This window comes from Podarcis bocagei (genome assembly GCF_964188305.1).
Source record: "Podarcis bocagei genome assembly, chromosome: 6".
Lineage (NCBI taxonomy): Eukaryota > Metazoa > Chordata > Lepidosauria > Squamata > Lacertidae > Podarcis > Podarcis bocagei.
Genome location: NC_138130.1, coordinates 67,227,055 through 67,241,333, shown reverse-complemented (window position 1 = coordinate 67,241,333; position 14,279 = coordinate 67,227,055). Strand labels below are relative to the sequence as shown.

The 14,279-nt window shown below is 40.7% G+C and overlaps 1 protein-coding gene across 1 annotated transcript in view; it reads left to right on the top strand.

The window, feature by feature from the left end:
- The window catches only part of CRYBG3 (crystallin beta-gamma domain containing 3), a 63,251-nt gene that overhangs the window by 45,204 nt on the left and 3,768 nt on the right, over window positions 1–14,279 (top strand). The window contains exons 13-21 of the mRNA XM_081198860.1: window positions 1,672–1,814; window positions 2,816–2,942; window positions 3,665–3,697; window positions 4,722–4,831; window positions 5,287–5,413; window positions 10,028–10,167; window positions 11,305–11,428; window positions 11,715–11,873; window positions 13,114–13,273. Of these exons, the coding sequence (XP_081054986.1) occupies window positions 1,672–1,814; window positions 2,816–2,942; window positions 3,665–3,697; window positions 4,722–4,831; window positions 5,287–5,413; window positions 10,028–10,167; window positions 11,305–11,428; window positions 11,715–11,873; window positions 13,114–13,273 (1,123 nt within the window). The remainder of the gene's footprint in view (window positions 1–1,671; window positions 1,815–2,815; window positions 2,943–3,664; window positions 3,698–4,721; window positions 4,832–5,286; window positions 5,414–10,027; window positions 10,168–11,304; window positions 11,429–11,714; window positions 11,874–13,113; window positions 13,274–14,279) is intronic.

Below are 14,279 nucleotides of genomic sequence, written 5' to 3'. Positions count from 1 at the left end.
AAGTATCTTAACTATAGATTTTTCTGAGACCCAACGGTCACTAAAATGATTTGGGGTGTAATTGTATTATTATATCTACTCCTCCAACATGAGAGAAAGCTCTAATGTAAGAGGGTTGTTTGTGTTGTTTGTGTTCTACATAACTCTTTTGGAGACAGTTTGACATACCAATTATTCTTGCAAAGCATGAAAATAGACAAGTTCCTAGGCTGAACCTGACTCAGATGTTTGAGTTAAGCACCTGTGTGGCAGGGTTGTTGATAACAGTTCTTTTTCTGTAATGTTCATAGAATCATAGAATCATAGAATCATAGAGTTGGAAGAGACCACAAGGGCCATCGAGTCCAACCCCCTGCCAAGCAGGAAACACCATCAGAGCACTCCTGACATATGGTTGTCAAGCCTCTGCTTAAAGACCTCCAAAGTAGGAGACTCCACCACACTCCTTGGCAGCAAATTCCACTGTCGAACAGCTCTTACTGTCAGGAAGTTCTTCCTAATGTTTAGGTGGAATCTTCTTTCTTGTAGTTTGGATCCATTGCTCCGTGTTCGCTTCTCTGGAGCAGCAGAAAACAACCTTTCTCCCTCCTCTATGTGACATCCTTTTATATATTTGAACATGGCTATCATATCACCCCTTAACCTCCTCTTCTCCAGGCTAAACATGCCCAGCTCCCTTAGCCGTTCCTCATAAGGCATCGTTTCCAGGCCTTTGACCATTTTGGTTGCCCTCCTCTGGACACGTTCCAGTTTGTCAGTGTCCTTCTTGAATTGTGGTGCCCAGAACTGGACACAGTACTCCAGGTGTGGTCTGACCAGAGCAGAATACAGTGGCACTATTACTTCCCTTGATCTAGATGCTATACTCCTATTGATGCAGCCCAGAATTGCATTGGCTTTTTTAGCTGCCGCGTCACACTGTTGGCTCATGTCAAGTTTGTGGTCAACCAAATGTTAAATGTGGCTGCAATCCCATCATCACTCATTTGGACCTAGATCCGTAACATCTAGTGTACAACTGGCAGGTAAGTAGCCCTGGAATGGTGCCATAATTTTTCTTTTCTTTTCTAACCACAGTCTTGAAATTGTGACTGCTGAATTCAAGCAAAGGGAGAGGAGCCCCATGAATAATAAAGTTCATTGGTCTCTAGCAGGGGCAAAATTGTTGTAGATATTCAAACACTCATCTTTCACATACTGTATAACTGATTTCATTTAAGAATGAGGCAAACTTGCAATCGGCTGCAGAACTTTTACATAAAGACTGTGCCAAAGAATGTTAGCGATGTCAAAGAAAAACCAAACACACAAGTTGTATGTTAAGAAACAGCACTGTTAACATTTCATTGCTCAGGAACAATAATTGCATTTACTACTATTTACTCTGATTAGGGAAATACATGTTAGCTTTGGATAGGGCCATTGTAATGATGAACAGAAAGATATGGAGGTGGAACTTGTTCAAGGAAATTCCGCAGGTCAAGAGTTGTGTGGCAACTGTCCAGATAACCTGATGAAAGATTCTTCTTTCTTTCAAAACAAAGTCAGCTCTAAATGTATATGTGATATCTGAAGAATACTGCTGGTTCATTATTAAATAACAGCTTTATGTTGTTTAAAGAAGGGGGAAAGAGGATATTGTATCTAATGCTCCCTAATTTGGAATTCCAGGACTTCATGGAGTCTGCAATAACGCTTTTTGAAACGGATGAGGAAAATGGCAAGTCATTGGACATTACCAATCAAGAAGTTCCTGATTTGGAAATGGCTGGATTTGGCTCACTCACAAGATCAGTTAATGTGAAGAGTGGAGCGTAAGTTCTGTTTCAAATCTTGGTGCAGTAAGAAATAATTACCGTATTTTTCGCTCAATAAGATGCACCCGACCATACGACGCACCTAGTTTTAGAGGAGGAGAACAAGAAAAAAATTATTCTCTCCCTCTCTGCATAGCGCCCCTTTGCGAAGCGGCAGGAGAAATGGATCCCCTTCTGTTTCTCCTCCCGCTTCGCTGAAGGGGCACTGCGCAGAGTGGGAAAGCTGCGCAGCGCCTCTCCAGCGAAGCAAAGCCAGGAGAGCAAGAGGGATTGGTGCGCACCGATCCCTCTTGCTCTCCTGGCTTCAGCGAAAGCAACGCGAAGCCTCCGGAGCGCAGCGTTGCTTTCGCTGAAGCCATGGAGCCTGCATTCACTCCATAAGATGCACACACACATTTCCCCTTACTTTTTAGGAAGGGAAAAGTGCGTCTTATAGAGCGAAAAATACGGTAACTTGCTTGCATTCCAAATCTTTCTTTTTTTCTCTTCATTTAGTTATCATTCTCTGCTTAACCTGTAAAGTTACCTGTAAGTGATATCAATGGCTACTAGCCACAATGTCTATGTTTTGCCTCCACTGTATGCCAGTTACTGGGAGAATGTGGCTGTGCTCAGGTCCTGCTTTCAGGCTTCCCTTATCTGACTGGCCACTGTGAAAACAGGATGCTGAACTACATGGGCTGCTGGCCTGATCCAACAGACTCTTCTTCTTGTGATATATGACTGCAAATAGAAAGAACTTTTTGGCTTCACCCAAAAAATTGGCTAATAGAAATATGTCGTTTCCTTTGGCTTTATAGGCTAACTGGGAAAAGCTGTCTAGTGTCAGATAACATTGAACCACAACACATAAATTTTAAATGTTTGCTTTAAATTCATATTTGATGAACAAATGAAGAACGGACAATTCTTTTACAGCAGTATATGAATTACTAGTATATCTGAGTAGCTGTCTCATGAATTTGAACCTCAGAAATTCTCTTGTTTGTTACATCTAGGTGGGTAGCCTATCAGCAGAAGCACTTCTGTGGAGAACAATATATATTGGAGAAAGGAAAATATAAAAGTTTTTTTGACTGGGGAGGTTCTAGTGAAACTATTATGTCAATTCGTCCAATTAAGTTGGTGAGTTATCACATTTGGTGGGAAACGGTGTATCATTCGCTAAAAATACTTTATTGTAATAATCCATAAACCAATGAGACAAATATTTTAAAGCTCTCGTATAACAATGTAATAGTGAATTCCATCTACCACACACAGAACTCACACTTCTTGTGGTTTTGAAATTTATTTACAATTTTTCTATCATACTTTGATTTTTGTTGTTGTTGCAAGTCGTTCTGAGGTGGAATCAAATTTAAGTAGTGTCAAGATGTGCTGTCATGAGGATATTTTTAAGAGAATAATAGTTTGTTTGGGCCAAAGGTCTTAATAAAAATTATGTTTCCTTCCCCCCAAAAGTGTGCAGTCAATCCATAAGTTGTGTTTGTGTGGGGGGGATTCAGTGTGCATACTCAGCGGCAAAGGCATATAAAGCCAACCTTGTGGTAAAATCTTCTGCCAATGACTTATAGAAAATCCGTATTTTATTGCACACACACACACAGTTTGAATAAGAAGCTTTCCCAAGTTCCTGCAGCTTATCTCCTTACAGAGGAGGAAATCAGAACAGAATATGCCATGTACATATTAAGCGTATCTATGAATCTCATTTCATTTTTGCTAAGTATGCAAGTAGAAAATGAAGTTGAGCCTCCATGATGTATCAACAGTTTCTCAATAATATACTCATATACTCAATGATATACTCATATTTCTATTTTATATATTTATGCTTTTTGTAGGATCCACTAGGAAATCATGAACCCAAACACTGGGTAAGTTCTTGTGAAATCACAATTATTAGCACCATTAATTTTGTGGGATATTGGGGTTAGATCAAGATTTACCCTTTTGTGAATGGAAGTTGCCCTCTGGGGGAAGCATGCGTGGCTTTGAAGCCCCCCAACACCACCTCCTGTGTATTCTGGGATAGTTCCCCTCCCACTGAGAGCAGCTTTTCAGTAGTTACACACACACTTATATTAGTGAGTTAAAACTAAACATGAATGGTAATTCCTAATATAAAACTAATCCTGGCAATTTCCTCTTTCTTCTTTTTACTGGAGAGAACTCAACTATTGTCCACTATTTTTTAAATCCCTGGGAAAGCATAACCAGCTGGTTGATTTTCCAGTTTCTCTTGCTCTTTTGCCCCTAAGGGTTGGTGCCAAGATTTTTTTATTATATTTTTTGCATCCTTACCAAGTTAAGCAAGTTACATGCTTACATCCAAAACTGCTGTGTTGTCTTGCTCTCTAGCAAGCTTACATAATGTTTTTCAGTTGTACTAATGAGTCCATTCTCAGTTGACTAGCATTTCCTAGTCTATCCTACTGGAGCACATCCTGTGATGGAAGCCTACCACATTTTGTCAACTTCCAGGCCTAACTGGATGGTGTATACTTTTGCTGCCCATTAGGCAGTGTACTAGAAAACTTCACTTTCTACCACAATCTTGATTTAGGCTGCTTAACCTTAATTGCATTTAATTGGGAAAAATTATATTGCATACTGCGCAGCTGTATTCCATAAATACGAACATTGCTAATAGTTTTCATACAGGCAACTGTTGTATCAACAAGTACATACTTGTTATCAGCAATCTTAGCAGAAATATCAGATCAGTTACAAATCAGTCATAATGCTATAGGGAAGATAACATGTTTTAAGTACAACTTTTTCTTTTTAAAAATTCAGAATGATAAAACACTGCTTCTCTGTGACAACTACTTATCGTAATATATACATTTGTTTTCTAGTTTATGCATTTATGTGTTGAAAAAAAATTTTTTTTAATAGCTTAAAGCTTTCAGCGGCACACATTTCAAGGGATCGTGTATAGATGTTACACGAGAAGTTGCTGGTTTTGCATCATTTACTCCTTGTTCTTTTAAGGTTCTTCGGGGATGGTGAGTTGATCTATTCACAATTTTTAAAGCAGCTTGGAAAACAATTTCAATCTATTTTATTTACACCTTAAAAGTGAGAGAATTTTCAAGGCAGTTTACAAAAAAAAATGATGATAATGCTTTAATTATAATATTTGTTTATAAGCTGTCTTGAAAATTATCTCTCTTTTAAGCTGTTAACTTTTCAGTAAGGGCATTATATAGTTGCTAAAGCCTACAGTCGGATTTGTGCCATGCTTAGAAATAGGCCCCTAATTTCATGACTGCTAGTATCAAACTTATGTTGTATGCATTTATTTTCTGTTTATATACCACCAAACTTTTGTGTTTAGTTGTAAGTCCCTAGAATGAAATCAGTGTGTGTTGAAAAAATTGTCTTCTGTTGATATTTTATTTGGAGAAAAACATAATAACCTATTACGACAGCTGACCTTTTCTTGGATTTATCCTTCTAGTTGGTTACTGCATTACCAGGGGGAAACTGCTGAGGATCAGTGTGTGCTGGAAGAAGACCTCTACCCTGACCTTACTTCCTGTGGTTGTCCAACAGCTGCAGTCAAGTCCCTTAAGCCTCTTGAATATGTAAGATCTGTATTTAAAAGGTCTGTTTCATAGCCAGCCATACTCCAGGGAAGCCTATTAAATTCCCTGTAATTCAAATTCAGGGAAAATAGCATCTTGCAGAGAAATTGAAGAGTTGGGCTGCATATGCGCAGATATTAGAGAGAAAAAATTAACTTACTGAATAGTACTTTGTTTGGCGCGGTGGCAAGGGGATACTTTTTTAAGGGCAAAGTCTAGTGCACAGGCAGGCATTGTTTGTGGTGAGTCCTACCAAGCCTCCTGCATTGTGCTGACAATGGTCCTGTCCCAGTTTCATGTCTTTGTCAGAAGAAAGTGGTAATATGGCTAATTGACAGAGGTTTCCCCTCTAATTTTATTTACATGCCAACTGCATGTTCAGGTGGCTCAGTTGTCCTGCGTTTGGAGCAGGAGCAGCAGTGCAGGCAGGAAGCAACCATCTAATGAAATATTTGTTTGGATTTAAACAAATGATCTCCAACCTATAATTTGTGCCAGTGTAATTTCTGTGGGTTAAACCACAGAGCCTAGGAGTTGCTGATCAGAAGGTTGGTGGTTTGAATCCCCGTGACAGGGTGAGCTCCTGTTGCTCGGTCCCTGCTCCTGCCAATCTAGCAGTTCGAAAGAACGTCAAAACTGCAAGTAGATAAATAGGGGCCGCTCCGGCGGGAAGGTAAACGGCGTTTCCGTGCGCTGCTCTGGTACGCCAGAAGCGGCTTAGTCATGCTGGCCACATGACCCGGAAGCTGTACGCCGGCTCCCTCGGCCAATAAAGCGAGATGAGCGCCGCAACCCCAGAGTCGGCCACAACTGGACCTAATCGTCAGAGGTCCCTTTACCATTTAATTTGTTGAAAGGTTGCCAGGTCCACCCCCCCCCCTCCGATTTCTGACAGAAAAAAAGTTCTGCAGCTTACCAAGCAATCCGAAATAGCAAGAACAGGATTAGCATATGATACAGCAATAGCTACACTGGTGTGGTGCTGCAAGATTGTGACTGACACCATAATCCTAATTTATGTCTAATCAGTCAATCCTACTGAATTCAGTGGGGCTTACTCTTAGGTCATTGGGGTTAGGAGTGCAGCCTTGTTTAATGGGAAAAGGATGTGTTAATTGGTGACAAATGCAAAGTGGGTAGCAGCAAATATATACCAGGTTTATTATTTCCCTGCCATAATCACAGGCAATGATATATGTTACCTGACTCAAGCAGTTTCTAAACCTTCAGGTTAGGGCATAACTGAAGTTTTTACAGGTTAAATTGCCCGTAGTATGTCTTAATTGCCTCAAGTAGACTAACTTTAGTACCATGTGTATTGCTAATCTTAATAGCTCTTTGTTGCACTAAGAACAAACTGGGAAACTGGTCCCCTTTGTGTTCAGCATTGTACTAGATTAGTTTTACTGTCCCTGAGTGTTTAAAAAAATGTTTTGAAATAGCTTTATAGCTTTCACCAATGAATAGGCTAATTCTTCTCATCTTATCGCCTGCCTATTCATGATTGTCCCTTCTCTCAGAGAGAGAGAGAGAGAGAGAGAGAGAGAGAGAGAAGAAGAAGGAGGAGGAGGAGGAGGAGAATGATAACATTTAAAGAATCAGTCTCTCATTTGGTTCATTCCTTCTATGCTTCTGGTGTGCAACTATACAGTGGTGCCTCGCAAGACGAAAAACGCGCAAGACGAAAGAGTTTTCCGTTTTTGAGCTGCTTCGCAAGACGAATTTCCCTATGGGCTTGCTTCGCAAGATGAAACGTCTTGCGAGTTCTTGCGAGTTTGTTTCCTTTTTCTTAAAGCCGCTAAGCCGTTAATAGCCGCTAAGCCGCTAATAGCCGTGCTTCGCAAGACGAAAAAACCGCAAGACGAAGAGACTCACGGAACGGATTAATTGCGTCTTGCGAGGCACCACTGTATTGTCTTTTGGCTGTTTTGCAATGTCATTTGGCCCTTATTAAATTCATACTGTTAGAATCCAGCTAATTTGAAATTCGTTGAAATTTGTTAAATTTTTAAGAGAGACTAGCATTGTTAAACCATTGTGTTGTGTCCTCAAGAGGCTCTGTGGCAGGAAATTATGACCTCTGTACAAGGAGGAACTTCCCCTGGTTTCATTTACAAACAACATGCAGTTTAGCAGTATCATGCACTTGCTGTTCTAGAAAGCTGCTTTTAGCAACAATGTTAGATGTTGATCTGAACACTCAAGAATGCAGTAATGGGCAGACATTATTTACTTCTGTGCACAATTGTTTTGAGCCTGTATTTTATACATTGCTTATTTTTGTGTTGTGCTTGTTTTTAATTGCCGAAATGGTTTCTTCTGCACGTGTCTACTGCAAAAGTACTTCATTTTGGCTAGAGAAAACAAAAATGGTTCTTAAGCATCTCAGTCCATGCCCAGTTCAGCTGAAGTATTTTAGGCAGTTAGGTATCATCAGATGTAACTGGAATGTAGTTTACATTTTTATGGCATTGCTGACTTAGAAGACATTTTAAAAGTACAGTGAGTGGTACCTTGGAAATTGAACAGAATCCATTGCAGAAGTCCGTTCAATTTCCAAAATGTTCAGAAACCAAGACATGGCTTCCGATTGGCTGCAGGAAGCTCCTGCAGCCAATCGGAAGCCGTGTCGGATGTTCAGGTTCCAAAGAACATTCTAAAACTGGAACAATCACTTCCGGTTTTCGATTGTTCGAGAGCCAGAACGTTTGACTCCCAAGGCATTTGAAAACCAAGGTACGACTGTAATGTTGCTCATCCCATATGAAGAGTCCAGTTGGATCAGTCCGAAGGCTTCTCTAGTACAGCATCCTATTCCCACAGTAGCCAGGAGAAGCCCATAACCAGGGCATAAGTCCAATAGCCCTCTCCCATTCATGAGCCTAGCAACTTGTATTCAGAAGTATACTTAGTCCATCCCTGATGGCTGTTTGTTTATTTTATGAAGTGCTGATTAATTGATTATGCTTATCAGTACAACCAGCTTTTATTTGGTTTGTGTTGCCAACAGAATCTAAGGTCACTTTTTTTAGTTGTTTTAGTTGGATTTTTATTTTATTTTAAATCTGGCTAGGATTGAAAGTAAACACAAAATGATATAATAAAAGATATGTGATATTAAGCTTACATATTCATAATTACTAGAAGCTGCCACATTAACAACTGTTGATATAGCTTTGACAATTTCTCAGTCCTTAATATAGTTGCACTAGGAAAAAATAAAAGGATAGTTTGAGGAAGACTGTATGGTCCAACTCCAATTCTTTGATTCTATGAAAGTCTGTCATGTAGGTCAGAGTTAAATAGAATGTTATCTGTGGAACTTTGTCACCTGAGCAGAAAATAATGGCCAGAGCTGCTGTTGTGCCTTTGGCAGAAGTGTAATGAGCAGGGATTAGCAGGAGAAGCTTTTCATGGGATAGCAATGATTGTTGTTGTTGTTTAGTCGTGTCCGACTCTTTGTGACCCCATGGACCAGAGCACGCCAGGCACTCCTGTCTTCCACTGCCTTCCGCAGTTTGGTCAAACTCATGTTGGTAGCTTCGAGAACACTATCCAACTATCTCGTCCTCTGTCGTTCCCTTCTCCTTGTACCCTCCATCTTTCCCAACATCACAGTCTTTTCCAGGGAGTCTTCTCTTCTCATGAGGCGGCCAAAGTATTGGAGCCTCAGCTTCAGAATCTGTCCTTCGAGTGAGCACTCAGGGCTGGTACCTCCTAATGAGTGCTAATCAATTAGGAGTTGAAAGTGCAGAAACAATGGCCAGTTTAAAAATTGCCAACCCTAATTGTTTGACAATTCCACTCATGATGTTCATTGGGGGTTACTCCTAGGTAGGTGTGCCTAGGACTGTTCCACAATCTCTGTTGTTGCTGACAATGTTGTTGTTCATCCAAGTTTACCAACAATTTTGAAAACTGTTCTGATCCTCTAGGCCAGGCTTCCTCAACCTTAGCCCTCCAGATGTTTTTGGCCTACAACTCCCATGATCCCTAGCTAGCAGGACCAGTGGTCAGGAATGATGGGAATTCTAGTCTCAAAACATCTGGAGGGCCAAAGTTGAGGAGACCTTCTCTAGGCTGTGCCATTGTTTGGCTATCTTCTACTTTCATGTGTTCATGTAAACCATGGGGCGGGTGGAAGCTACCACTGGCAGTAGACAGCATATTCACACACACACCCCCAAAAAAACACACACAAGTGTTTCAGAGGCCAGGGAAGGGATAGAACTCGACCAACCAAGTATGTGCTGTGTCCTAAGCTTGTCCAGGTTCTGGCAGGAAGCCAAATCTGGGCTTCTCTGCTGTATTAGTCTGGACCTGGCATAGCAGAAAGGTGGTTTCCCCACCTGCCCCCTCCCCCACCTTAAGCCCTGGCCATCATGAGTTGTGGGGCCCCAAATGCAGTTGTTCTGCCACTCTATTAAGCCTCGCTGCTGGCTTCGAACAGTTTGCAATGTTCCTTAACTTGATTTGTTCAGAAGCCAAATGTGCAGTGATACCTGTCCCTGGAGGGAGTTGTCACCTTGCAAGTAGAGACACTAGCGAAATGGGGAACTACCTTCACAGCGACATTTGCTGTGCAGATGTTACCAGCTTTCCCCTTTTCTGTAGGTTTTTGCCGAGCCTTTGATCAGCCTTTTCGCTTTGGAGAATTGCGAAGGCAGAGAGCTGCACTTGCAAGAAGCAGCCAGTTCAATCCTGAATAAGGATCTTCATTTTCTTACCCAGTCTGTGTGGGTGAAAAGTGGACTGTAAGTATCACTTTATTCTACAGAGTAGAAGTCCTAACATTGCACAAGCAGGATGACACTGTTGAGCGTCATCTAGTATTTCCATAAGAAGGAACTGCATGGAATACTGTATTAATCCAAGTGCTTTTTGGGGATATACACACACAGTAAATGTGCATATATGTATACTTCAAGTAGTGAAATGTTTAGTCTTGCAGCACTTTATTTTGTAATGGCAGAAGTGAAGATCAGAGGAACTATTTGCTAACATGTTTCAAGCAGGACAGAACAAGCAAAAAATGCAAGAATAAATGGCTGTCTTAGATAAAAGCATTTAACTTGCAAAACAGGAATCACACAGCCAGCCTTGTTTTAGAATAGGTAGAGGAGGAGAAAAATGAAAACCTGCTATATAATAAATTTCAGGTTTCCAACAACTATGATGCAGTGTCTGTTGTAAAATAAACATCGCTCTTTAAACAACATAAGGCAATATTCTGCCTTGAAAATACCCTTAGAAGTTACAAGTATAGGCTACAATGCCACATTACTCATCCAAGGTATTTTTAAATGATGGAAAGGGGGAGTGTTCCATGAAGAAGAAAGCAAAAGTCTGCTGAGCATATGCTAGGCTGCAACAACTAAGAGAGATTATCACTGGGGGAATATTTTTTTAGGATTGAATTAGAACTGAAATTAAAGTTGATTTGAATTTCTTCTGCCCATTCCCTTTTCCTTCCCCTATGATAGGGAGACATGTTAGAAAGATCTCTGGGGAAATGCCAACTTGCTGCCCAGAGCTGTTAAAATAACCAGAATCCTATCTGAATGGGAGGGTGATACTCCTTTGTGAACATCTGATGTGGTAGTTTGGTCTCTGTTTCATTATAGTCAAAGTTGGCAAAGGCTGTTTGCTGTCTTTCCTCACATAGGCTAATCAGATGTTTGGGTCCAATCTTCTACATGTCTATTTGGAAGTAGGTTTCGCTAAGATATGCATAGTATTTAAGCCTTAATGGCTTACAACTCAACATCTAGTATAATGCGATCATGCGAAGCATGAGTATATTTTCAGTTAAAAACACTTTACTGCATATTTTTGTCTAGTTGAAATTTTACCGCACTAACATAGTTAATTCACATTCTGTTTTGAACTAGATGGATAGCATATGAAGGATGCGGTTTCTTAGGGAAGCAACTTCTCCTTGAACCCAGCAAGATTTCGAACTGGACTCAGTTTAGTGGCTGGAAAGTAATTGGCTCCCTTCGTCCTGTAAAGCAGGTACCAGTTACAAAGTCTGTTTCTTCTCGCAGAATACATGCATCTTTTAAAAATGTTGATCCTACATTCGGCAAAGGTAGGGAGTTCTTTTCTGCTGAATGGAACCTAAACCATGTCCAATTCTAGTATTCATTTAGTTGTGGAAGTACATTACCATTTTTATGCATGCGGTATGCAAACAGAGGTTGTATGTTTACATCAGAAGGAAAAATGTATTTGTGCAGATTTATAACAGAGACACATACCTGTCCCTGAAGTGTGTGGTAATTATTCTTTTCTGTTTCAGCCAGCAGCGTACTTCAGAATAAAGAACCGATCCCTAGACAAATACCTGACAGTGGCTGGGAATCTAATGGATGCAAGAGCAGCATCATTATGTCTTTCCCCATTAAATGGCAAGACTACTCAGATCTGGCGCTACTGTTCTGGACTTCTCAAGTCCAAGGTACTTTGCTAGCAGCTGAAACGACAATGTCATCATCCTCAATTTTGTCTGTTTATAAAGCCCGGCCATTTCTTCTTCTGTGCAAGTAGGGACCAGGGTAATGCAATGGGCAGTGGAAACACTTTAGGCGCTTAGGAAAGCTAGCTAACCCTTCCTGCCTTTTCCCTCTCACAAGTCCATAGCTTGCTTCTTCAACAGCCCAGGTTCCAAATTCAAGTTTCCATTGCATCCACAAATTAATGTTTCTAATTCATATGAATAAGGCTTTGAAACTGCAAACTTTTCAGGGTGAAATGAGGTAATGTATTTTAAAAGCAAACAGCACACTGTGTCAGAAAAATAAGGGTTTTTTTTTTTAATAGAAGCCTTCATGGGAGAACAATTATTTTGACTCCTGTATCATTTTCAAGTTCAAATGCATTAGCTCTGCATGTGATTCATTTCCTTGCATGAATGTCTCCTTGGGAGAAGAACCTCTCTAAAAGGTTACTTTAGTGTGTGTTTTATCATTGGAGTGTGCTAATTTGTACCAGACTTCTCAGACCACCTTTATCATGCATCTGTAAAAAAACTGAGTAAGGAAAACCATGCCTTCTAGCACACTACTAAAGATGCAATTGCTACATTTTGCTTTATGGTTAGGCCAAACCTGCCGTAATCCCCTCCTTTTTTAAAAGTTTCCTTCTTGGCAATTGTCCTCAGTTACGTATGTTGAAATTGATAGCACTGAGATCACTGTCTCCATTTGTTCAATGCTTAGAATCTACTCCAGGTCCTGGGCACCATTTCGTTCCAATTGCCTTAATACAACTAGTCACAGATAGACCTGTGTCTGTAGAACAGGGATGGGGAACCAGATGATTTCCAGATGTTGCTGGAGACCCATGTTCCTCTGCCCCAGTCAACATGATGGGCGTTAGGAGTCCAGCAACATCTGGAGGACCACAGGTTCCCAACCCCTGCTATCGAGCATACGCATGCCTAACAATGAGCTTTGGCCTGTTGCACCAGTCCTTTTTTACTCTTCATACCGTGCTTTAAACTGTCTACTAAAAACAGTGATACCCTGTACTCGGTGAATCAGTTGTTTATTTTGGTGGTATGATGGATCCAGCCTTCTTGTTGCTGGAGACTATATTCCTGCTATTGTACTTTTCCGTAGGGCATATATCCGTTAGAAATATGTAAATATTAGAGCCCACCAAGGCAATGAACAAATTCTTTCCCCCAATTTATCTAGGTTAATGATGCTTGCCTTGATGTCATTGGAGGCAGAGATGTTCCTGGAGCTAAAGTCGCATTGTGGGTAGAGCATGGGAAGGCAAGACAGAAGTGGCTGCTCAACAGAGATGGGACCATCAGCTCATACCTCAGTGACCAACTGGTTCTCGATATCAAAGGTAGACTTTAGCTATTGTTTTATATGCCCCTTTAATTTGGTACAAAAATACAAGTCTTCACACAATTGTCTCCTCACTCCCCTTTTAAGGCTCTTAAACTAGATTTAGGTCATGTCAAGCTTACCCTGAATAATTGTCAAGCTTACCTGGAATAACTTAGAAAGTGGACATAGCGAGCTCTTCTGCACACTGAGGTCACGAATGCATTTAGTCCATCTAAATAGCAATATCCTTAGATCTTTTCGGAACTGAAGTCAAAAGGCTTCTTCGTCAAAACCACATTGGATACTCGAATTATGAAAATCATGCCTCCTAGGATGTATTTCACCAGAAGTAATTGCTTCATTTAGCTTTAAGCTTAGTAATGCTCGAAGTTCCTTGGTCCACTTTCTGAATAGGATGGCCCTTGTCAGTATCAGACTTGATTGTCCAAATAATGTTTATAATTGTCGAACTTAAGAGCAGGGTAGAACTACGCAATGAATGTATTTGTAGGGGATCATGACAAAAATCCAAAGAGGTGAAAGCACTTCAAGTTAAAGGGTATGTGCCAGAGATAGTGACACCATGTATAGGTGTTTATCCACTGATGCTAGAAGCCTATAAGCCAGAACAAGCAAGCTGTAGTGCTTGGTTTTAAAGGAAAGCATAGTGGAATGGAGAGAACCAGTGGCACACTATCTCTGGGTACAAACGCTGTAGGAAAGCCAGGGGAGGGTTAACTGGAGGTGGTGTCGCTGCGAAAATAAGATGCTGGGCTAGATTAGATGAGCCTTTGGTCTGATCCAGCAGGACTCTTTGTTTTTTGTCTTGCCAGTAACAATGGAATCTAAAAGAATATTACTTTGCTATGCTAGCAGCAGCAGCTGCAGTTTCCATAAGCATGCAGTGAAACCAAATCAAAGAGTCATGTGTTTATAAACAATGATAAAACACACATTGAATTTGGATAATCCATTTAGCTACAATGATCATATTTTGCTTAGCTTTTGGGGGGGGGGGCAGG